The sequence below is a fragment of the Mixophyes fleayi genome, chromosome 6 (genome assembly GCF_038048845.1).
Source record: "Mixophyes fleayi isolate aMixFle1 chromosome 6, aMixFle1.hap1, whole genome shotgun sequence".
Lineage (NCBI taxonomy): Eukaryota > Metazoa > Chordata > Amphibia > Anura > Limnodynastidae > Mixophyes > Mixophyes fleayi.
The window spans coordinates 27,007,261-27,033,600 of NC_134407.1; the positions used below are offsets into that span (position 1 = coordinate 27,007,261).

A 26,340-nucleotide genomic window follows, 5' to 3' on the forward strand; every position below is an offset into this window, starting at 1 on the left:
AATATATGAGATGAGTTAATATATGATTACAATGAATATAAATGCAATTTTTGTATAATGCCAGTAATTAATAAATAATTAGGAGGAACTATATTTATATGGAAAAGGATGGTATAGTTTCTATGTCTTTATGAGTGTATGACATATAACTGTTTTAAACTATTATGGTCTAATGTTCTTTATGTTAATTCCATATGACTCTCTAACTTTTTTTTTTTTAGAAATTATTTAAATTGTTTTTCTTGTTGCACTGGATAGGAAGGATTTCTGATATAGCAACTAGACTATGTGCTTTTGTGTTATGCATTTGTTTCGAATTGAATTAATATAGGTTTTAAATATTTGTCTCACATCTAAGAGTGCTAATTATCGTCAACTTATTGTAATTTAGAACAATCCTTAAAGAATAAGGATGGAGGTGATGTCATTTGAAGTTTATTCAGGTTCTAAATACTGCTTATTGGATCACTTATTAATGTTCTAAATAATGTCAATCCTGGGAACAGATATACTGGTATTAAGCAGTATCAATAAGAGAGAGATCCTAGTAATATATCAGAAAATTTTCTTTTCAACTGTTGATATAATTTACAAAGAATAATAAGGCTGCTTCAACCAGGGTCATTCTTCTATCTTAATGTCTTTACCCGTAAACACATCAACCTGATGAACTCTGTTACAACAAAACGTGTAAGAAGCGGGGAGCACTTTGACGAATTGGAATTATCGTTTAAAAGACTGAGCAAACCACAAAAGGATTGCTCCCTTTGATCTGTTTCATCTGAAGCTCATCTGCTACAAATTGCCTTCAGAGACCAACAGAGAAAACAGCATAAGGGTACTGGGACAGAATTTCCTGGAGCATAGAAACAACTAAGAATCTATTATGTTTTAACTCTATTGTACTTGTTTTAATCCAGTTATTTAAAAATTTATGTTCATAAGTTTTTACGCTATGAAACCCACGATACCCTTTGTATATTTTTTTTTAAAAAATGATGATCTAAATTGTAACAGTGTGCAGGATGTTAGAAAATCAAGAATTACAGAAAATCTTTTTCTCATATTTTTTCTCCCATATTTTCCTGTTTATATTTCCTGTTTCCTGTTTATATATTTTATACCACTATTTTAATAATATGCTCTGGAATGCTGTACTATCTGAGAGGTTAGTCACATGTTTTGGCTTGAGCATTGTATGTAGCTGGAAGAATACTGAATTAGCAAGTTGAACTTTGTTGAATTGTAGATGGAGACATAACCGAGCCAGAATGATAGAGTGTATCAGATTATGTGCCATTAAGGTGGATAAGTTTGACAAAGGTATTCATATAGATTTGATGTAGGGCTAAACTGTTGATATTAAGAACAGTAAACTGGGCGTTAACTAATTTCAGGGGGCCTTGTGTGTAAAACAGTGCATATTTTAAAAATGTTATTTACGTGAAATTAGAAAGATTTAGTCAGTGATTGGATATGAGATTTTAAAGAGAGTTCTGAGTGAAAGAAAGTCTCGATGGTGAGTTTGGGTCCTCTGTGTGACTATGGAATTATTGACATTAACTAATAATTATATTGTTTTATAATGATCATAGATGTATAATATTATATTACTTTGTACTGTGATATTCTGTGTAGAAATTTCATATTATTCTGCGATGAGCTATATCAATCTGTGTTAGGACACTTTGGTTAAACAACTGGTTTATCTTTAAATAAATTTGTTTCTACTTGCACCAACAGTTATGTTTTGATCTCCAATATCTAGTTCATCTCACCTACTTCATTGAATTGTAATCATGTTATATAATGTTATTTAATATATCTCTTTTTAGTCAACAATTCAATGGTTTAACCTACTAGATTTTAGAAGTTAAGCAAAACGGCTTATCTCAACTTTTTTTTTATATGTGTACAGAAAATGTAATTACATTTTGCAATTCTGGCTCAAACATGAAAAAAAATAGTAATAGTTATAGCACATAAAACTGCATAACAAAAAAATACAAGCTGTGCAATTAATAAATGTGTCAGATTTTTTTGCTAGAGTTCAGGTACAAATGTATCAAAATGGCAATCATAATAATATCATGAGCCCCAAATTTGGTAGACCTTATGAGTAAAGTTCTTCTCCAGAGCCACCACAAAACAACTTTCTTTCTAATGATTGTTTAAGCTATTGACCTGAAATTGTAAATGCTTTGTAAAAAATATATTTTTATTGGAGTCAGGCATAATTTAGGTTCAGTATGGATTCATTTAATGTTATTTGTGTGAGAGTTAAAAGACATTCTTAAAATGATGTGTTTGTACTATTTTTAATAGTGTTTTAATTAAGCAAATTAACATAGAAAACAGAAATGAGAAGAGAAAGGGGGAAGTCTTAATAGAATAGTTTACCAGTATTCAGTGGTTTATATAGGTCAGGCATTTAACCAATAGGTAGGTGAGTAATTAATGTTAGAGACAAAGATATTAACTGGATATATGTCATTTGGTTATAATAAATAAAATTTCAAGCTGTGAGGCATATGGCATATATTTTTTCCAAGTTCTCCTTCGTGTTTGTACTTTTAAAATATAAAAAAGGAATTGCAATTTTATATTATATAGTCAATACATTTTGTAATATCACTCCAATATACAAACATTTTAAGAAAATGAACAAATCATTCATAGGTGATCTACAGATTAAAGCAAATCCCCTCACTAACTGGTTCAGCTGGCAAAAAAATCAGAAGTGGCCAAATTAATCTAAAAGGTGTAAGTCTGTATTGATAAAGGATACCTCAATCCTATTAAATTATCACATTTCTCACTTAACAAATTATCTATGACATCTTTTACAATTCAAACCAGTTCCAGAGTGTGTTCTAGATAGATTATTACTGTCAGCAGACAGACAGAATTCTCACTGTTTTAGTTTTGTTTCCCCTTCTTTTTAAACTCTGTAGGCAACTTGTATTTTTCATGCTTTTTTCTTTAGCCAACATAGCTTTTAGCCATCATGGTTGTTAGAATTACAGCAAGTGCTTCTGGAGGTGGAAGACGTGATGCGTGACTTACATACATATGTGTGTATATATGTTACATCCAAAGGCTTCCCATAAATTTAAAATGAGAGAACTGGATCACCCATGTAATCTGAAGTTTGCTCAGGCCAAGAATCCATCCTTTCCTTTAAGTAGGAATAAGTTCTTGTAAAATAGTTAAACGGTGTCTTACGAGAGTCTGCATTATGGAGAAATAAATAATATAAATGCATGCTTTTGTGTGGAATAAAAGTAGAACGTCCTGGGAAAATTGGGACACATAGGAGCCCTAAGTTTGTATCACTTGTTGCCAAATTGAACCTACTATGAATTCAAGCTATCCAATAACCCACATCAGTTCCATATTTTAGAATCTTCAGATTGCAATGGATCTGTGTCTTCAGTGCTATCCCTTGCAAGTTTTGATGGACTTTGAGGTATATAATAAATTAGTGGATAAGCATTATAAGCTGTCTTATTATTATACCATCAGGAGGAAACACTTTCAGTATAACTATGCAATGCACTATTAATCAGTGAGTGTATCATCTAGCTCACTGCACCATCTACACCTCACCACCATCTACCTTCTGCACTACCTCCACCATACATCTTGGCTTCTGCAACATCTGGACCTTCTGGTACTCAATACCATCTAGGCCCTTGCACCATCATGGCCCACTCTGGCCTCTGCATCATATTTGCCTCAGCATTTGCAGACCTAGGCACCATAATGGACCACACTAAGCTTATTCTTCCCTTTGTTCCTGTTGTCTCTCTTTAACCCCACACTTTAGAATATAATCTCTCACAGGCAGGGTTCTCTACCCTATGTAACATATCTGTCAACTCTCTGTCTTCCTCACTTGTCCTTGTTATGTCTTATGCTGAATTGGTTCTATATATATATATATATATGGGCAGCACAGTGGCCTAGTGGTTAGCACGTCTGTCTCACAGCACTGGGGTCATGAGTTCGATTCCCGACCATGGCTTTATCTGTGGGGAGTTTGTATGTTCTCCCTGTGTTTGCGTGGGTTTCCTCCGGGTGCTCCGGTTTCCTCCCACACTCCAAAAACATACTGGTAGGGTAATTGGCTGCAATTAAAAAAATTGACCCTAGTCTCTCCCTCTCTGTCTGTCTGTCTCTGTGTGTGAATGTGTGTCTATAGTAGGGAATTTAGACTGTAAGCTCCAATGGGGCAGGGACTGATGTGAATGAGTTCTCTGTACAGCGCTGCGGAATTAGTGGCGCTATATAAATAAATGATGATGATGATGATGATGATGATACCTTGCAATTTGTTCTGGTAATTGCATCTATGCATTTATTATTCTGCTTATCTGTACCCATGTACCTTTCTTAACTAAATTGTTTCTGTACTCCATGTGATTTGTTCTATTAAGTGCATCCATGTATTAATATCTTGTACTGAACCGTAGCCATATGATTATTTAATGCACTATAGAATCTGGAAAATTATCGGTGATGGTGAAGTTAGTGATGATGATAATGATGAGTGGTCATAGTACAGCAATGTGTATTTCATGTTTGTACAATTCATGTTTTTTATTTGATAATTTGTTATAATTTGGGTTTTATAAGCTATTTTTTTGGGTGATGGTTACTAAGTAGTTTGTTGCTTACATTTTCAAATTCACCAGTGATTAAAGATGAGGGAAGGATTTACATAAATGTCTTTTAAACTTGTTAGTAAAGATTTCACATAAATTGGCCTGAATGTTCCACTCACCTTCCACATACTTGAACTGAGAAGTGTTCACTGTTAAACATAACAAACTTAGGGAACTGAAGGGTGACCTCAAATTTTGGAAGCACTGCAGGGATAAATTGGAAATAAGTCAGAGATGACACAGGGAACCCATTTTTAATACTGCAGTTTAAGAAGGTTTCTCACCGTATTCCTCCACAATGAAGGTATGGACTGTGTCCTTCACCCGAATAGAATATTCCCCCAGCTGCGGCTCAGAGGAGAGAGGAAGGGAGTGCTCAGAAAATCCCTGATTGAGACTCACATTCAACCATTGACCAATCCGGTTCTTGCTTGGATCCTTGAAGAGAAATAAGCATTTACTGAGTACCTTTATCCTGATTTAGTGAATTGTTATTTAAACAGCGTGGACTAATTATGCAACATAGCGAGGCGAATGTCGGCGTTCGCCTCGCTATGTTGTATAATTAGTCCACGCTGTTTAAATAATATGTTTGGAGAATAAAGTCCATTATATTAGAGGGATATTAATCCCAATTACCTTAGAGACATGCCAAATAGAGGTTTTGTTTATTAGGAGGAAGTTACAAGAGGGACTTAATTTCTCCAAGGCTAGAGTGCAATTCGATCATGGCATTTACTCAGCCACAATCCTTGCTGTTTTAATAATATGTTTGGAGCATAAAATCCATGATATTAGAGGGATATTCATCCCAATTGCCTGAGAGACATAGCGATGATATCGAATAGAGGTCCTGTTTATTAGGAGGAAGTTATAAGAGGGTCTTAGTTTCTCCGTGGCTAGAGTGTAATTTGATCACGGTATTTACTCAGCAACAGCCTGCATAAGGACAGATGATATTAGACAAAGAGGGATTCAGACTCTCCGAAGTTATACTGTAACCAAAACGGCATTTATACCCCATTCATACTGCACCAAAAACCCGGATTTTTGCAGAGGCACGCTGAAAAACCCGGGTCTTGGTGCAGTATGAATAGTCCAACCACAAAATCCCGTGTCTAAAATCCCAGGACTTAGACCTGGGATTTTGCGAGGGGTAATTCCCGGGTTGGACCCCGCTCGCCTGCAGTATGAATGGTGCAACCCATGTAATTCCCGGGTCTCACCATTCATACTGTAAAAAAAAAAAAATGGGGAAGTAAAAAAAAAAGATTTGAATTAATAAAAAATACATAACAAATGTTTACTTAACTTATTTTCAGCCAGCGGTGTCTCCGGTGCGTTGCCGGCTGTCAGTAGGGCCTCTGGGTACTAAAATGATGTCATTTCTAGTCCATTAAAAATGACGTCATTTTAGTACCCAGAGGTCCCCCTGACAGCCGGCAACGCACCGGAGACACCGCTGGCTGAAAATAAGTTAAGTAAACATTTGTTATGTATTTTTTTTTAATTAAAACATTTTTTTACACTTTTTTTTTCTAAAACCCGGGTCGGGCAGGTGCAGTATGAACCCGCCTGACCCGGGAATCTTCTTATCTATACTGCCCTGTGCACCGGCAATATCCCGGGTTAACAACCCGGGATATTGCCGGGGCGGCAGTATGAAAGTGGTATTACATAACATTAGCTAGCATCGGATAGATGAGAATAAATTTATGACATTATTAACAGAGGTGAATGAGAACTTATTGGTTGGTGTAACAACTAACTCAATACCAATTAAATATTCTCTCGGAACAGACTAGCCTTGTGACCAGTGTTACCATTTATGGTAGTAATGAACAACAACTTCTGGACACATATTTAGTGTAACAATACACGGAGAATTAATTAATAGCAAAGGCATTGAATAAAATCCCCACTATTTATCATTCAGCGTGAGAATTTAATAATGAATCATATTCTCGGTTATATAAGATAAACAACATAGAGAGGCTTGGCAATTTTTGCCGTTTTATTAACATCTTTATTTTAAAATCTTTATTATTCACCACATTTTTCTTTTCTTTTATTATTTCGCTGCCTATGACTCTCAGATTTATTATGGGAATATTAAATGAATATTTTAAAATTGAATTAATAAAAGGTATATTTTAATAATATGATCAATACAGAGTGCCCTTACTAAACATGTTTTCTTCTATGACACGTGCTTCTTAATCTGAAATGTTCCACATGTTAAGGTGCACCAATCCAGCTATAAGATATAATTACATATGTGATAAAAATATCAGTCTGGATATGTAGATACTTGGTGCGGTGGTATATAATCTTTCCTGTCCCCATATTAGCTCTGCAGTTATTTGGCATCATGCTTATATAGGGCAACAACCTTCACTGACTTCCTCATTTCCATTATGGGGTATGGGAAGAAGGGGGCAATGCATCAGAGTCCCAGGGTTGTAACACTTAGCTGCCTAAGATTGGGAGGTGGCTGGCTAAGGGGAGAGGCCAGCCAAAAGAAAGCACAGAAATGGCCAGTGCTGGCCTGTTCCCTTGGCCAGCCACCTATGAGCTGCACTGTGAATCAGCAATCCATTCTTGTACTCTCTCTTTTCACCTCCTGTTTTGCATTCTCTATTCTTCAATTCTCTCCTACTTCTTCCTCTCCTCTCTTCTGTTTTCTCACCTCTCCTTTCTTTTACAATATATTAATAGTTCTAAAAATAACATTATTAGCCCCCACCAACTTCCACTTTACATGAATAGCCCCAATTTTACATTATTAGGCACACTACGTAACCTTCATGATCTACATTACATTAATACCCTCTCCGAAACACACATTGCATTATTACGCGTATTACATTAATAACCCCCTCATTACCTTTATAACCTCTTCCAGTTTTTAAACAGTGCATTAATACTATCCCTCCAAGATAATATTAATATTAAGACTTCACCATCACCGCCACACTTACCTGATCTGCAACATATGCAAAATGCTGAAGACTCTTCTGTTAATCTTGTGTATGATCTTGTGGGGCTTTCCCATTTGTAAGGTAGGGATGGGGAGGAGCAGAAAGGAAGGTGAGGGGAGCAGAGGCAGTAAGCAACAGGAAATTTAATAGGCTGATCAGAGTGGGTTGGTTTTAATTTTATGTGGGGGACTATTTTTATGTTGTTGCTCTTTATTAAATGTGGATGTTGGTGAGTCAGCTCAATGTTAAATGGTGACTCTTTATTAAATGTGGGGTTTATTAATGTAATGAGGTATTAAGTGAGGCTATTTATATTTTGTGTGGTCTAATAATGCAATATGATATCTCTTTTAAAAGTGGGGGCCATTAAATTAATGGGGTAAGTTATTGTGGGATTTATTAAATGTGAATGCTATTAATGTAATGATGGAGCACATTGGTTGGAAGGATCCCTGTTTATTAAACATGAATGCTATTATTTTAATGGTGGAGCTCATTGCGGGTTAGAAGACATAATAATTATATGTGTTCACTATTGATATAATGTTCCCGCTGTTTGGGGGGCAGGCCTAAAGTGTTCACTCATTGCTCAGGTTTCCAAGAGGTGAATAGTACTTTTTTTTTAACCCTCTTCTAAACAGAACCCTAACATTTCAGGCTCCAGTCAGGCAGAAACCGTGCTTAATAAACCACTAGCACCAACAGGTAGTAAAAACTGCAAGAACAGATAGTAGAAGACAGCACAGTCTGACATCTTTCTGATTTTGGTGGGGCAGTCCTGATTTTGTCACTTGTTAACTGTCCTGCATCATTTTTGTCCCAATTACATGGTCAACCAGGAGGTATGTCCCAGTTCACACCGCTGTGCTCGTGAAAAAAAGGAGCTGCATTCACCCAATCCACCAATGTCACTTGATGGGGGAGCAATATGTAGATAGATTAAGCAGACCAGTACTATGTAACCTGCACCCCTCCAGTGTCTACAAAATCCCAGTATACCAGGTATACTGATGCTTGTAGTTCCACAACTGCTATATCATGTTGGGAAGTGGGAAGTGAGTTCTCTTTGGGAATATGATGATGCTTGATTGGAAGTAAGAGGTTAGCAGGACATTTATTTATTCTATTTGTGAGTGACAATGCATCTGTTCATTTGATAAGGGCTGTGAAGAGTTCTATGGTTTTGTGGTGTACATAATTATTCCCAGTGCTAGCTGCTTGAAGGCCTATATGTATATAGGTTATATGTTTCACAATGTTGAACATGAGAATGAAAAGGGAGAAATAATATTGGGGGCATGTAGAGGTAATTATTAACAAAAACCCTATATTACCAATTAGCTCAATAGAATGAACCAATGAACTTGAATTTTGTTTCTGTGTTTTAAGAAAATGGAAAAATACAGAATTGCATAACAAGAGACATGTTTTAGTAAATTTCCATTATTGCAAAATTCATGAACAAAACAACAGGTTAGATAATTGTCATGTGATTGTATTTCACAATATTGCCGGATAAGGGTCAAAGAAATGACCGTCCAATAGAACATGTTACTTTAATGATAGAGTGCCAGCAGTGATGTAAGCTGGGAAGGTGTGTTTTAAAGTAATAAAGTATATCATCTCTATAAATGTAGGAGTTAATCAAATATAGAGTGTCAATTGGCATTTGAGACCCTGGACGTATGTCTGCTTCGTCCAGTATGGCTGTATCTATGTATAATATCATTATAATAATAAACTATAGAAATATTATATTTTGGAATCCTGCTCATCTCATTTATTATTTAAAGAGACGGAAAGAGAAAATCTTATACAGGCATGAACACGGTAAGTACTATAAATGGAGTGGTAGGGTGGAAAGGTGATAGAGAATGCCATGGGAAAGGAATGTTGGTATGGACTGATGAGAAAAAGTGGGCTCCAAACCAGTACCTGGCCTTGGGCCCCATGGGCTCCTACTCTAGCTCTGTGTAATACCGTATAAAAAGGGGATTAAATTGCAACCAAAACACCTTTCAGTAGCAAACTGGAGAAGCTACGTTTACAGCTTTCAGTACATTAACTTCCCTACATCAGACAAGTGTAGCAGAAATGCAGCATTTATAATATTTGTGCTTTTTATTGCTTAAGTATATGTATTACGTGTTTTACCTGTAGCTCAACAACTGGAAGCTGAAAAAAGGAAAAACAGATAGTTAAAAATATGTACTTATAATTTAATTACAACTTGTGGGCTTTGTGTTCCTGAAAATGGTAATCTTCTGTATTTTGGGTTTTACTCCATTCTCAGTGTCCCTGCTACAGCTGTAAAGCTGGACAAACATCAATTTAGCTGTTTAGTACGATTGTTCTTTTATTCCATTGCTAAAAAAAATGTTTACAATGTATACCATGTTGTTTAATAATAATTAAGTCTTGGGATATGAAAATAAGTAGTTGGGCTATTTTGTTTATTTTATTTAGATTTTTTTTATTTATAATCAAGCATACTTTGTTGATCTCATAGATATTTTCACATCGTCATGACACTGTGATCATATACAATATAGCAGATGTTCCTTTGAAGAATTCATTAATTATTTAAATATTATTTATGTGCTATCAACATAACTGTAACATTTGTACCCAGTACTTTATTGACTAGGGAGCATAATCATAATTACCCCCCCCCCCCCACACCCCTCTCGAAACTTGGTAATCAGACTGATTTTTTAAATAGGCGCCTGTATCACAGACATGAAAAAACGCAACTGGAGGTTAAAAAAAGGGCACAGAACTAGAGCGTGTTTCCATCCATCTTCTAGTTCGTGTGGATTTCGAGATGAGTTTCGATTTATATCTAGGTATAAGTACGCTCTGCCTAAATGTTACACGCCATATGTTAACAGATACAACAGACTGCAGGATACGCACCTGTGTATGTACAATATAGTCACATCAGAACACATGCCCTTGAAGTCGTAGGCAGTCATAAGTGTCATTTGCTTTCAGACATGAATTGCATGCAATTGCGTTCATTGGCATAAGTCTCGTTCTGATGCATGCACAGAGCAAATTCATTCAAGATACAGCACGTATGCACGTACAGCTCCTTATGTATATTCTTGAATATTATCTTTGCTGTGTTTTTTTTATGTTGTAAAAGTCTAATCAAATAAACTTGATGAAAAAATACATTTATACAATAATAATTTTTAGAGGTATCTAAATTCCCAATTATTTTTTAATCAATTGAAAGCAAGCATATTATTATAAAATAATAAATCAATTGAGCATAAGTAATGTACAGATAAATAAATATATGTCCATTTTCCTTATATAGTCTTTGGACCTGATTTTGAGTTAGGAGCAAAGCAAAGAAAAGGAGCAACTTTGCACCAGGACAAACCATGTTACAAATTGTGAGGAAACGGGGTGCTACTGGACTAAGAACTATGTAACCATCACCCGTTTCTTACGGTTTATTGTACTTTTTAATCCTTGGCCCAGTCTAAGTATATACACCAGAGCATTGGTGTATTATGTGTATTATTATTTCATGTTATTGGATACATTTTGCCCATACTATTACCTGTGATATTGTATGTAGTATAAATAGAAACAATATTGCCATAATGTGTGAAAATATCAGAACAACAGCAGTCATTTTGCTTGTGCTAGCTAATGTAATTACCATTTGTCTCAAATGTGTATTGTATGGGGTGCAGCTGAGATGAGGTTTGTAATCAGAACAATGTCTGAGTTAACTAGCTGGCAGCCCATGTTAATTAGCTAGGTCAACAGATAACCTGAGAGGTAATGAGGTTAGAACTTCTACTCATATGTAATGTGCCTCCACAGTAATATATTGGTTATAATAGCATGGGGAAATGTATCAATATGTGTCAATATAAATGTAATTGTATCAAAAGGTATCACAGACTTATATTGTGTAACCCTGCTGATATAATGTGTCAAAAGTCTTATTGTTCCATGTAAGCGTGCAGTGTCATTCCTTGATGTACTATTGTAACCCCATGTGTAGTGTATCCAGCCAAAACAGCTAATTGAGTCAAGCCATTCTATTGTCTAATCAAGGTAACAGGGACAGTATGTCTAGCAGCTAAATTGTTGACTGGGAGGCCCCTTCTGTAAAGGGGAGTTTTGAGACATTTGACCCTACTTCCTGGGTACAGAGAAAATAATATAGGGCGAGGAGAATGCCAGGAGAGCCAGGCTAGTTTGGAGGATCCTGGTGTAGAAGACATCAGTGAAAAGGACTTTGGGGCAGGCACTGTGGTGCCGCTGGAGGGAACCCTACCAGGACAGGGTTGGTGTGAGCTACTAACCCAGGCTAGGAGACACCATAACTGTTTTGCTAAACGGTAGTGGTAATATTGCGGGAGGATAAGACCCTGAAAGGGACAGAGATTATGACTTTGGAGTGCTGACTGCAGGAGGCTGCTGCAGGATACGTGCTACCATTTACCCTGTAACTTGTAAACGTCTTGTGGTGTTGTGCTGTCGTAATAAAGTCTTATTTTGCATATATCCTGGTCTACCCGAGTGAGTTGAATCCCACAGAGGGTAACTTCCATCCAAGCTAAGGGTGGTATCCTCACATTTGGTGGCAAGCAGTGGGATCACTCGGCCCGGTTTTGCAAGAACCGGGAAGGCTGCAAGGGACGCAAGCGGTTGCAGTCCAAGGGCCTTGTAGGTACAGCACAGCACGGGCTACACAGCACCCAAAGGAAGCCTATCAGAGGAGTTGCAAGAAACGTGAGACATGATCAAGTATAACTCCCTAAAACTGGATGAACTCCGGGGATTATGCCAGACAAGGGAAATTGCTACTACCCAGGATGACTTCAGGCCACAACTAGTGGAAAAACTATGCAAATGGGACCTGTGCCTACTCGATAATGCGGGCAGGATGAAAATAGCAGAGGTCCCAGCAGTGGAAGGCACCCAAGTTGGGACTTATGTTGCAGAAATCCTGAAAGCCAATGAGTTGTATGAGGACCAGGAGCAGCCAGTAAGGATTCAGGAGATTGCAGCTACAATACAAACATCCCCCACCCCAGGCCAGTCAGCAGTGCACAGTGGAAGCTATGACTATGGTCAGCTTCGTCAAGAGCTGCAGCACGTCCTCAGTCAGTGGATCCGGAGAAAAGGACTTGAGCTGGTAAAAGCAGGGCTGACTGAGATATTTCCCAGCCTTCAGGATTGGGTGGCAAAGTGTAACCCACAGTCCTGGGATAAAGCAGAAAAGGGGCAGAGTGAAGGCCAAAGGCGACCCAGCAGTCAAGGATAAGCAATACCACACTTGGGACAAGTCGGGAAGTGGTGCCTTCGATGTGAATACTGGGGACATCTTCAACAGCAGTGTCCCAGGAAAGGAGGTCAATTAGACCAATTCCCTCCCACGGGGGTTGTTGGCAGGAGCCACCCCCGGAAAAACAAACACTACCACCCTGATGCGCCAGAAGCGAGGGGGGTAAAGGCCACTTGCAATGCTGTGGCTGACATGAGGCAAACAACAGGAGGACGCCTTTACAGGCACTTGAAACCTGTATGGGTGGATGGCAGAAAAGCCCAAGGATTTAGAGACTGTGGGGCAGCCATCACCCTGGTACACCCCCGAGTTGGTGGATTCCAGAAGAATTATCCCCAACAAGTACTTTAAAATTAGGATGGAGGATGGACGATGGGCAGAGATTCCAACAGCCCAAGTCCAGTTGCAGTGGGGCCATTGTAACAACCTGGTGGAAGTTGGAGTTATGGCAGGAATGTCCAATGAGGTGATTTTGGGCAATGATTTGGGGCAAGACCTCAGGAATTATTTTGTTGGAAAAGCCCATAGAAAGGTGAGCCCCAGGCAGAGGAAGAACAACCACTTCTACACGCCAGTAACTAACGGGTATCAGCAACCTCTCTTTACCATCTCCGGGCCTCTGAGGGTGAGTAGCCAAGACCATCCTGAGGGGGGGTTAGTCCTGGGGGAGGAGGATAAATCTAGACTGCAAGAAGCCCAGCTACTAGATCCAGATCTAGAAGGGATGCGGGCACTAGCAGATATGTCGTATAAGACTGGGGTGGTAGAGGATTGTGCTTGGTTGGATGGGTTACTGTATACGGTGTCCAGCCCAAATCATAAATACAGGTTGGTAGTCCCACCCGAATATCGGGATCGGTTTATAGCTCAGGCCCATGAGGAAGGGGGTACCGATCACAGAGGAAAAAGGAGAACTCGAGCCAGGCTCAGACAGCAGTTCATGTGGTTAGGTATAGCGAGGGATGTAGACCGCTACATAGCTAACTGTGCAGACTGCAAGAATATGTTAGGGCAGGGCTGCAACAGTGACATTCGGACACGGGAGGGGAGAAGGCAGCATAGAAAGCAGGACATTGAGGACTCCGTGATGTTACTCTCAGTAGTCCCTGTAGGAGATAGTGTGCAGCAGGATTCCTGCAAGAAGCCAGTCCATAAGCGGACGCAGGCTGCGAAAATGAGTAATCCCAGTGCAGAAGGGAACTGGGGAAGGGGGAGGCATAGCCAGACAGGACCCCAGACAACCAGGGAAAGGCAGTCAGTAAGGCTCTTAGACAGCAGGGCTCAGAGTAGCTACTGGAGCAGATGACCGAGACTTCCCACAGAGGTTCTAGGAATTGATAGGTGCTGGCGGCTACAAGAATATAACAAGGTGCAGCAAGTGAACGCTGGAGGCTGCGCACAGCCCAGCAGGAAATTGGTTCATCTCGTGGGAGACCACATAAAACCTGCAGTAGTGTCTGCAGAAGAGACTGGGGCTCAAGTTTAAAAAGTAGGGGAGGAATGTGAGGAAACGGGGTGCTACTGGACTGAGAACTATGTAACCATCACCCGTTTCTCACGGTTTATTGTACTTTTTAATCCTTTGCCCAGTCTAAGTATATACACCAGAGCATTGGTGTATTATGTGTATTATTATTTCATGTTATTGGATACATTTTGCCCATACTATTACCTGTGATATTGTATGTAGTATAAATAGAAACAATATTGCCATACTGTGTGAAAATATCAGAACAACAGCAGTCATTTTGCTTGTGCTAGCTAATGTAATTACCATTTGTCTCAAATGTGTATTGTATGGGGTGCAGCTGAGATGAGGTTTGTAATCAGAACAATGTCTGAGTTAACTAGCTGGCAGCCCATGTTAATTAGCTAGGTCAACAGATAACCTGAGAGGTAATGAGGTTAGAACTTCTACTCATATGTAATGTGCCTCCACAGTAATATATTGGTTGAAATAGCATGGGGAAATGTATCAATATGTGTCAATATAAATGTAATTGTATCAAAAGGTATCACAGACTTATATTGTGTAACCCTGCTGATATAATGTGTCAAAAGTCTTATTGTTCCATGTAAGCGTGCAGTGTCATTCCTTGATGTACTATTGTAACCCCATGTGTAGTGTATCCAGCCAAAACAGCTAATTGAGTCAAGCCATTCTATTGTCTAATCAAGGTAACAGGGACAGTATGTCTAGCAGCTAAATTGTTGACTGGGAGGCCCCTTCTGTAAAGGGGAGTTTTGAGACATTTGACCCAACTTCCTGGGTACAGAGAAAATAATATAGGGCGAGGAGAATGCCAGGAGAGCCAGGCTAGTTTGGAGGATCCTGGTGTAGAAGACATCAGTGAAAAGGACTTTGGGCCAGGCACTGTGGTGCCGCTGGAGGGAACCCTACCAGGACAGGGTTGGTGTGAGCTACTAACCCAGGCTAGGAGACACCATAACTGTTTTGCTAAACGGTAGTGGTAATATTGCGGAAGGATAAGACCCTGAAAGGGACAGAGATTATGACTTTGGAGTGCTGACTACAGGAGGCTGCTGGAGGATACGTGCTACCATTTACCCTGTAACTTGTGAACGTCTTGTGGTGTTGTGCTGTCGTAATAAAGTCTTATTTTGCATATATCCTGGTCTACCCGAGTGAGTTGAATCCCACAGAGGGTAACTTCCATCCCAGCTAAGGGTGGTATCCCCACACAAATCAAGGGGTACAAATTGACACCATAGTTTAAATTTACCTCCCCCTCTAATGCAACATGGTTTTGCCAAGGAGTAAAGTTACTCCTTTTCTTTGCTTTGCTCCAAACTCAAAATCAGGCCCATTGTCTGTAATTGAATGGATATCGTTCTCTTTAATTCCTATCCATGCTTACCAATTTCTTCTCTGGTTGCAGATCTTCATTAAGAGAAAGAATTCTGAATTTCACTGCAAAAGTATAAATGCAGAATAAATTTCTATGTATGCTTGAAAATCTGTATGATCAACATATTTGTGATAATATCAAATGAGTACAAAAACGAATGTTGAGTTTATGTCAGATAATAAATGTATTCTCACACCTAAATTTGGAAATCAACTCCAGGCATGAGGTCGCTATCAGAACAGTATATTCAGGGTTTGTTACGTGTGAATTATTTATGTAAAAGATATAAATTTGTCATTGGGCCTGAATTTTAAAATAAAAAAAATATATATAAGTGTTACATAAAGTTAGTGGGGATTAGAAAAGTGTTTTGCACCTTTTCCTAATCTAAGTATTACCAATTTGTCCAGGTTTGTACACAGCTTTGTCTGTCTGGACCAGAACACTGGTCCTTTTCTTCTTCACAAGAACTTTACTACTTCTGGTTATGTTCTCTTGTGCATTTTCAATGGAGATTTCCAGTGCACCAACCTCTTCTGAGCCTTGAGAAGGATCAGGAACCTATAAAAATGTACAGAGTGATAGCGCTATTAAATAGATGATCTTTAATGGTGGTTGAAGTGTCTCAAAAGTAAAATGATTATAAAAAGTATTCACTTCTTTGGAATTTTCAGCATTTTATTTTCTTAAACTATGAAATCCAGGGAGATTTATTCTAGAGTTTTTATAACTGACAAACACAAATGTAATGTCATATAAAACAACCCTACAGTTTATTCTTAATTATTTGCAAATAAAAAACAGACAATTGATCACAAAAGTAGTGAACCCTTTTAATAAGGTATACCGAAATAATTCCTGCTATAATCGCTTGTCTTCACAGTACAATTAAAGTGTTTCCATTGGTTTCAATATAAAGATACTTGTCTGTGAGACACACAGGATGTTACTTTATTTCAAAGACTTTTAATGTGCCCCAGAGCACTGTCAAGCCCATCATAAAAAAAATGGAGAGACTCAATGGGAGTTTGTCTAGAACAGACTGTCCTAAAAACCGAGCTTCCACGTGATAATAGCACTCGCTAGACAGGCCACCAAGAGGACTATCACAAATCTACCAGAGTTATATTCTTCCATACGGATATGGGAGAAACTATCCATGTGTCAACAATATCCAAGTTATTCATAAATCTGTGCTTAATGGGAGGGTGGGAAACCATTGTTAAAAAAATATCACTTAAAATCTCACCTAGATTTTATCAGAAAGAATGTGAGAAGCCCAGATACCAAGTGGAAAACTATCATGTGATCTGAAGAGACTAAGAGGCCTATTGATTAAAACAAGACTTGGCACACACTAAATTATTTTAATTTGACATTGCATATAATTTTGTGTTGATCAATGGTAATAAAAATCCATTTTAATTCCAAGAAAAAAAAAAGGCAAAAATGGCAAAGGTGGTGGAAACTGTTTATAGCCATTGGATGTTGTGAAAAATAAAATCAATTCTATTTAGCCAAATCACAATGCTTGAGGATAAGATGGATCAGTCCTTCCTCCCCTCTCCTGGTTTTGCGAACTTACCTCTATGGGAATACAGTTGAATACTGACTCCTGCTGGAAACTCCTGTCTATGAGGGTTGTATTCTTTTTATCCAGGTTTAGAGATATCTGCACTCTGCTCTCTCCCTGAGCTCCCTCCAGGTGTAAACAGACACTTTCTGAATGTCTGGCCCGAATCTCAGAGGGGAAGATGACAGCATAGTGCCTGAGGAGAATAAAGAGGGAGGTTAGGTTACACATATGTGGTGGATTTATTCCAAAGAGTCTAAATAATTATTATGACATTAGTTAAGAGAATGATTGATAAGGTACAGCAATAATGTTATTGTTCTTTAGCTGGACTAACAAAAATACCAAGAGGCAGTGCAGAGAATATAGGAACAAAATGGCAGGAAACTAACAGACAGCCTCACAGGTCCTCTGTAAGTTCCAGGTAACAAACAATGATCCGCAGAGGGGAGATGCAGAGTAATAATTGCTCCTCAAGTTTAAATTTTATTTTAAATTTCTTCTGGCAAGTGTCTGGAACTTATACAAATATTTAAGGAATCGCAGGCGCAGCAATGGAACCGAAGACGGATAAGGGAGAATGGTCGCTATGTGGCCTGATGCAAGCGGCATGAAGAAAGGGGGGCAGACAACAAATAGACAGGGAAATGTGGAAATTCAGCGCTTCCCAAGGAAATGTATATGCAGCCAAGGGGATAGTGTGAAGTGGAATGGTCCCAACCCCTTAGAGGTAATAGTAATCGGATTCCCCGGCGCGTGAAGGGAAAGCGGGATGGGAGAGAAAACTCGAGATGGTGTGCATGGAGGAACCAAACAATCATAAGTAATTGGAAGGCAATTAGTGCGTTGCAACAAATAGGCCAGCCGGCATATTTGTATTTATTAGGTAAAGGTAAAAAGAACTTGCATGTTCAATAGGTAAGCAGACACTTAATCAGACAGATATACAGAAATATCGTGCAAATTCTAATGGTTGAAAAACAAGTCCATAAACACAGTCTTGAAATCCACTAAATCACGGACAGGTAGATAGCTTTTATTGCTTGAGCCAGCCGGCTTTCTGCAAACAGAAAGGAACATGAAGCATAAATAACAGCAAGATGTGATGTTCAGAAAAAAAGCAAACAGTATATGTATACTGTAATAAAGGTGATACGTGAAGGTAATCAGTCAGTGCAATATAGTTCCTTAGACCACGGTATTGTGTCTCTGCTAACGTTCAGTAGATATCAGCAGATAGCTTGATATGTAATCCACGGGCAGGCCGTATAGGTAGATTGGAAAGTAAATCTTGTGAAGCAAATGTAATGTATCCGCTAAAGTTCAATAAATGTAAATCAGATGATGAGTGATACACGAGCAAGTATCAGATGCTGGTTGGCGGGCAGACCTTAAACATATGCCGTGTGATAGAGATCCGTGAACCGGACTAAAGTCTCATATATCAAAAAGCCGATAACAAGAATACAGAATCTGGAACTATGTGGTGGCAATCAGAGGAAGGGGCAGTGCACTTACCCTACACTAAGGTGTATTCTCCGGGTTCTTAGATAATCCTCCTAATCTATGCCGCACATTGTTCCAGTGCACCAGATGTAGTAAAAAAAAGCCGGCGAGTGTCTAGAGTCCTAGAGCGCATGTGTGCCAATATGGGCAACGTTCCAGGTTTCAGCAATTAGAGGGTGATTTATGTCAAGGGGGCTGGTCTCAGGAGGTCATTGTTGCAGTGCCTACATGGTAGACAGAACACACCCTATTTCTCCAGATGGAACTGGAAAAAGGTGGTAAATTTTATTAGCCTTGCACGCCGTTGTCTGCCAAATACAAGATTGGAAGTGTTTAATAAAGCTGTGACCAAAATAATTATTAAATTGAGGTGTTTCAATCAGACCCATTGCCAGAGGTGTTTAAAATCATGCACTTAGCCAAGCAGGCTCCATTTGCAAACATTTGTGATACAAAATGGGTCATTCTGAAGAGCCCAGTGACTTCAAGCGTGGTACTGTGATAGGATGCCACCTTTGCAATAAAACAGTTTGTGAAATTTCATCCCTGCTGGATATTCCACGGTCAACTGTAAGTGATATTATTAGAAAGTGGAGGCATTTAGGAACAATAGCAACTCAGCTCACTGAAGCAGAATACCACGTAAAATCACACAGCAGGATCAACAACTGCTAAGGTGTGTAAAAGTTGCTAATGTTCTGCTGATTCTATAGCTGAAGAGTTACGAACTTTCACTGGCATTAATGTAAGCAAAAAACTGTGCGTTGGGAGCTTAATGGAATGGGTTTCCATGGCCGAGCAGCTGCATGAAAGACTCACATCACCAAAACCAATTGCAAGTGTCGGATGGAGTGGTAAAAGCACACCAGCACTGTACTGTGGAGCAGTGGAAATGTGTTCTGTGGAGTGATGAATCAAACTTCTATGTTTGGAAGTTGGATGGGTGAGTCTGGGTTTGGCTGATGCCAGGAGAACGTTTCCTGCCTGACTGCATTATGCCAACTGTGAATTTGGTGGAGGATGGATAATGGTATTGGGCTATTTTTCAGGATTTGGGTTAGACCCCTTATCTCCAGTGAAGGGCAATCTGAATGCTTCAGCATATCAAGTCATTTTGGACAATGTTCTGCTTTCAACTTTGTGGCAACAGTTTGGGAAAGGCCCTTTTCTATTCCAACATGACTGTGCCCCAGTGCACAAAGCAAGCACTACAAAGACATGGTTTGATGAGTTCAGTGTGAAAGAACTTGACTGGCCTGCACAGAGCCCTGACCTCAATCCCATTGGACATCTTTGGGATCAACTGGAACGGAGAGTGCGAGCCAGGCCTTCTCGTCCAACATCAGTGTCTGACCTCATAAATGCTCTACAGAATAAAAGGGCACAAATTCCCACAGAAACACTCCAACATCTTGTGGAAAGCCTTTCAAGAAGAGTGGAAGCTGTTATCGCTGCCAACTCCATATGAAAGTATATGTATTTAAATACAATGTCATAGCAATCCCTGATGGTGCAATGGTCAAGCGTCCGAATACTTTTGTCCATATAGTGTGTGTGTATGTGTATATATATTATACACACACACATATTATATATATATATATATATATATATATAGATTATATATATATATATATATATATATATATATCTAATATATAAAAGCCTAGCGGCGTGTGTTAGTGTGTGTGTGTGTGTGTGTGTGTGTGTGTGTAAAAAACTACCAGGTGACAGAGTGCTCAAGCTGCAGCGCCACCTGCTGGGCGGAGTTATATACTACACTGACCTACTAAATTCTTAGCATTATCTAATATATAAAAGCCTAGTGGCGTGTGTGTGTGGCGAAGAAGATGACAAGAACCTTTTTAACACCTTAAGTAGCTTGATTTGACTAGAATGCATGAGTATCATGCACGGGTTAACTTGTATATATATATATATAGCTACTTTTTTCCCACATTCTGATTACCACTTTCAACTCACAATACACGGCAAGTAACAAAATACACATGAAGGGCAACAATACATTGCACTTAGGAGTAGCAGTGAAGATGTATGATAACTTCTTTATCAGCAGACATGGACGCTTATAATATATGCAGGGTACAGCAGTGCTTCGTTAAGAAATCAAGTCACTTAAGTCTGATAGAGCCGTAGCCGCCAGTCAGTGTTTTTCTCAAAGTCAAACAACATGCAGCTTGTCCCTGAAAATTGTCCCTTTTGAAACTCTTCCCAATTCCCATGGATTGGACAGTATTATCTCAGGTGAGTTAGTTTTGGGGAAGGGGTCTCTTCTAGGAATCCTGAGATGTCCTGTTGTCCTGTCTCCTTGAAGGCCTACCATGAAACAGTAGGTTGTGCATAGGGCATACAATAGGGGATAATACAAGTAAATGTTATTAAGTTCCGGCTGATTGTGCAGTTAACCCCTTAGTGGATTTTCTTTACAGAACTTTGCATACTTCTGGTACGTGAGACAGAGTCATACAGTTTAAGTTGTGATAAGAGGTCAGGCTGATTACACAGGTACAGTAATATGGTTTGTATTATCGAACAGTGTCAGATGATGGGACTCCTTGACACTGACCATTGCAGAAAATAACCCAAAATCACATTCAAAAAGACCACATGGAAAAATGTAAGAACTTGAATAGCAGCAGTTATACCGATTAGAGGGTATCCTTATCGGGGTACTCCTCACTGGCCAGTATTAGGTACTCTCCTCTCATCACTGTATGGCAGAAGACCAGTCTGATATTTGCATATTTACAGTTGAAAAATCACATAACAATGCCATTTGCAATAATGTGCATCATATGAGACTATGAGATTAGGTAATGATGTATCCCTACCATTTATCTAAACAATAATGAATTATATTTTCTAATTATCTTTGCATTATTATTTTTTTTTTTATTATTATTATTATTAGTAGTAGTAGTAGTAGTAGTAGTAGTAGTAGTAGTAGCAGTAGTAGTACTAGCAATAGCAGTATTATTATTATTATTATATTATTATTATTATCATTAGTAGTAGTATTAGTAGTAGTACTAGTAGCAGTAGTAGTACTAGCAATAGCAGTATTATTATTATTATTATTATTATTATTATATTATTATTATTATTATTATTAGTAGTAGTAGTAGTAGTACATAGTAACATAGTTGATGACGTTGAAAAAAGACACCAGTCCATCAAGTTCAACCTATTTTGGATCTCCTGCGATCCTGCACTTATATTTGAAATTGATGCAGAGTAAGCAACCGCCAATCTGTTTCAATTGTGAAAATCCCCCCAGACTCAATATTGCAGTCCTATTTTTACCCTATATCCCCTACTATCCTTCATTTTAATTAACGGTCGTATCCCTGGATACACCTTTCCGCTAAAAATTTGTCTAACCCTAGTTAGTAGTAGTAGTTGCAGTAATATATGATTCCCTGAGATTAAATTGATTAATGGATGACCATTTCATAATATTATTATTGTCACATATTTATATAGTGCCAATATATTCAACAGCGGTGATGATTTTATTCAGGCACATTGGCCCTGTGGAGCTTGCAATCTAATTTCTGTAACCTCACAAAACATGCATCCAGCTGGGCTAATTAAATCAAAAGCCAAGTAACCTAGTATCAGGGTGAACAATATTCACAGAACCTCATGCAGATAGCACCATTTGATCCCTTTCATACATGCATACATGTGTGTATATTTAACATATGCACACTGTGTGACTGGATTATATAGCCCACTTAGCACTTTTTACATTTGCAATCTTCTTGAATTTCTCTGTGTGTATTACCCAGCATTGTATTATTTCTGTGTTTGCTCCCAATGCTAATCAATAACTTGAAAGGCAAATAAGAAGATGTAGATGTTACCGGCTGATATTGCAATTAATGTAGTGGTCTGTGACCGCTAAGAACAAATGTCTGTATATTTACGGATTTATTGATTTGTGCTAGATTTATTATGATATTTCTCTAAAGCCACAATAAAATATTTAGGGGAATTTTGTACACACATTAATTATCACAGTGCAATTTAATTCACTGTCAGTAATTGTTTGCTGTTTCAACAAGATCACACATACAGGTTGTGAAACTAATTAGTTTTTTTCTGTAAATCGTGAGAGTCTGTTAATAGTGCAAAAAATTGAATTGGTAATTTGATGACAATGATACTTTATTATTGTAAAAATACTATTTTACTTCATATACAGTTTTTTTAATCTTATTATTACTACTACTACTACAATGAAGACCGCATTTCAACACAATGTTTTGGTTTAGTGGTTATGTAGTTTTATTTTTGTCTTTCACCCTTTCACAAAACTTTTCTCTGTTTCTTCTTTTTCTTCTACTTATATTATAACTAATACTACTGTTGCTACTAATAATATTAATACTAAGAAGCGCATGTAGGTAACTTATTTTAAACTTGTAAGCCAAAAAGAAAGTCGTGCATATTGTTATTCTGTACAGTGTTATGGGAAAACGGATCATATTGTGTGTAAGGAATAGAACATAACATGATTACAACAAACAAAAGCCCATACAAGATGAAGTTTGTATTCATCTCAGACATACATACAGATGCACATATAATCACTCACAGTTTTGCTTCCAATGTCCAAGAGATATGCAGTAGGATCAGCCCTACAACCAATGTGCGGGACACCATTGTGCAGGACCACAGGACAGCTAGTGACTGTATGTGTTTGCATTATTATGTTATATAATCTCTTTACACCCACTCACAGTGCCCGCCAGCAGTACACAAGATGGACATTGAACACAGCACAACAAATATTTGTTAAGCAGTGACTGGTCAGCTCAAGGCTTATGGAGGTGTAGTGGATTTCCACATAGGTAAACAAATCATTTTATGTTAAGGGTCAATGTACAGATTTTGGAGGTCTGTAGGCAGGGAGAATAATGTGTTACAGTCAATGATAAAAATCACAGGTAATTAAGTTAGTAAGGTCCTGAAGGTTCCACCTTCAGATGACTGTCTGTCTATTCTGTCAATTTCCACTTCATCATCATCATCATCACCATTTATTTATATAGCGCCACTGATTCCGCAGCGCTGTACAGAGAACTCATTCACATCAGTCCCTGCCCCATTGGAGCTTACAGTCTAAATTCCCTAACACACACACAGACTGACAGAGAGAGAGACTAGGGCCAATTTTGATAGCAGCCAATTAACCTACTAGTATTTTTTTGGAGTGTGGGAGGAAACTGGAGCACCCGGAGGAAACCCACGCAAACACAGGGAGAACATACAAACTCCACACAGATAACGCCATGGTCGGGAATTGAACTCATGACCCCAGTGCTGTGAGGCAGAAGTGCTAACCACTTAGCCACTGTGCTGCCCAGTTGTCACTGTGTGTATTGTTGTGGTGCACAGTTTAGGCAGTGCACCTCCATCTCAGCCCTGACTAGCTCCTGGTGTGGATGTAGATGACTAGAGGGTACCCACACATGCAGGTTATTTTTATACAGTCTCTGTGAAGATGTTGGGACACAGGTGATATAACTGGGTGGTGCAGTGCAATCAGATGTCTCAATAATGTGGGCGCCAGACCATCTCTATATTGCAGAATAAACTCTTTATTTACACTCCTTCTTCTCTCCAGCACATTCTTAAACTGTTGCAATGATAAATATGTACAGTTCCTCCATACATCTCCTGTTTCTTCCTGCACAGTTCTTAAGGGCTACATGGAGAGAATATCTATGGGACACATACAAAATGGTGGCTCTGTAGCTCACCCTCATCTCTTTCTCACAGCAGTGTTCACTCACCCTTCCTCTGCGGGGGTAATATCTCCCTCCCATTTTATGTGAGGGCAATTAATCTCTCCTGTGCTCTGCGGAGGTAATATCTTTTTCCCGTGAGCTACGGGGGTAATATCTCTCCCCTGTCCTCTGTGAGGGTAATATCTCTCTCCCATGATCTGCGGGGATAATATCTCTCTCCCATGCTCTGCTCGGGTAATATCTCTCTCTCGTCCTCTGGGGAAGGGGGGGTATTGTTTTTCAGTTGGACGCTGACAGACACTCCCTGTCCTGCTGCTCCTTTCTATCATCCTGTCACTTTCAGATGTAAATTATCCCAGAAATCTGCCCCATATCACTAGTATTCTGTCAGTGTTGTTGTACTATGCCCCTAGTGACAGCAGGCGATGGGCCAGCTCCCCAGATATAAGGGGGGTTCCTTGGCTCTTCCTCTCTGCACTGGTTCTGATCCCCTCAGCTCATACCAGTCTGATGTTGCTAAGCAACATTCCCAGGGTGTTTCCTCTGAGTACTAGTGCTAGACCACACACTCAGTCACTGGGAGGTGTGAACAGCATCACCAGAGTGCATGTTACATGAGTATAGCTGATAAAGCAAGTATGGAAATTTGTGTCCATAATGCTTGTCTGTTTTGGGATAAGAAACATACATAAAACAGATGGTCATTAATGCCATACTTGCGTAAATTTTTAACTGTTTTATATTACACAGTGTACGAAATGTTTTGTCTCATTAAAATTACAGGACCAGATCCAATCTCTGACAACTCTCAGCTAGTGAAAAAATCCTTTTCTGGAGGGCAATTGGTTGTCCGTCCATTTACAAGGCAAGAGATGCCCCAGAAAATGTGCCTGTACCCCTCTATTCTATTATAAAAATATCACTCCACAAAATGAAATCTTGTTTTTTGTGAAGATACCGGGTTTTCTGGCCCAATTCTACCCACTTCACGCTGGCTAGACACCCCAGGGTGCCTTACTATGTCAGGGAAGCCTACCCCATACCTTCTAAGGTTCCTATAGTCACTCAGGTAAATGCAGTTAGAAAAGTACAGCAGTGCATTTATTGTAATAAAAAAACACACTAGAATATTATATGCATACAGTAAATAAATGTCAGGCAGGTTTACCACATTAGCTGTCCATTACTCCACTAGCTTAAGGAGCTACAATCGCCTTGCTGTCCTGACTTGATGACCCATGGATCAGCAGATGTAGTCCACTGGTAGAGAATGGCAACTCAACACCAGACTTTGCACCTTCCAGAAATCAATCTACAGAATGAATATACACCCCCCTCCCTGGAATGGCTCCTGATATCCAGGGTCAAATGTCCACAGTGCTTTCCCCTCCCTCGGCAAACCCATGGCTCATTCCCTCTTAAACATTGGTGGGTGCTGGATCAGGGGGTTGGAGGGGGGAGTGGAGATGAGCTGTGCTTCCACAGTAGCTCTACTTCTGTGCCCCTAACAGAATGTCTGGCCCAGTCCTGTGGAGGACATTGGATACTAATTGGCCTTCCCCACCTCCAGATATAGGATAGTAGTCAGCCCCTCACTTGTGTCGTGGAACTTGATCCTTACTCATAACCCACCTGGCTTCACTTCAAGA

The 26,340-nt window shown here is 38.9% G+C and overlaps 1 protein-coding gene across 1 annotated transcript in view; it reads right to left on the minus strand.

Annotated features, from left to right (window-relative positions):
• The window catches only part of LOC142160952 (alpha-2-macroglobulin-like), a 102,249-nt gene extending 78,609 nt beyond the window's left edge, over nt 1-23,640 (minus strand). Inside the window, exons 1-7 of the mRNA XM_075216092.1 lie at nt 23,536-23,640; nt 17,421-17,604; nt 16,234-16,396; nt 15,845-15,897; nt 9,803-9,823; nt 4,952-5,105; nt 4,787-4,871 (exon numbers count right to left, since the gene is read on the minus strand). Coding sequence (XP_075072193.1) covers nt 4,787-4,871; nt 4,952-5,105; nt 9,803-9,823; nt 15,845-15,897; nt 16,234-16,396; nt 17,421-17,604; nt 23,536-23,603 — 728 coding nt within the window. The 5' untranslated portion in view covers nt 23,604-23,640. The remainder of the gene's footprint in view (nt 1-4,786; nt 4,872-4,951; nt 5,106-9,802; nt 9,824-15,844; nt 15,898-16,233; nt 16,397-17,420; nt 17,605-23,535) is intronic.
• Between the last annotated feature and the right edge of the window lie 2,700 nt (nt 23,641-26,340).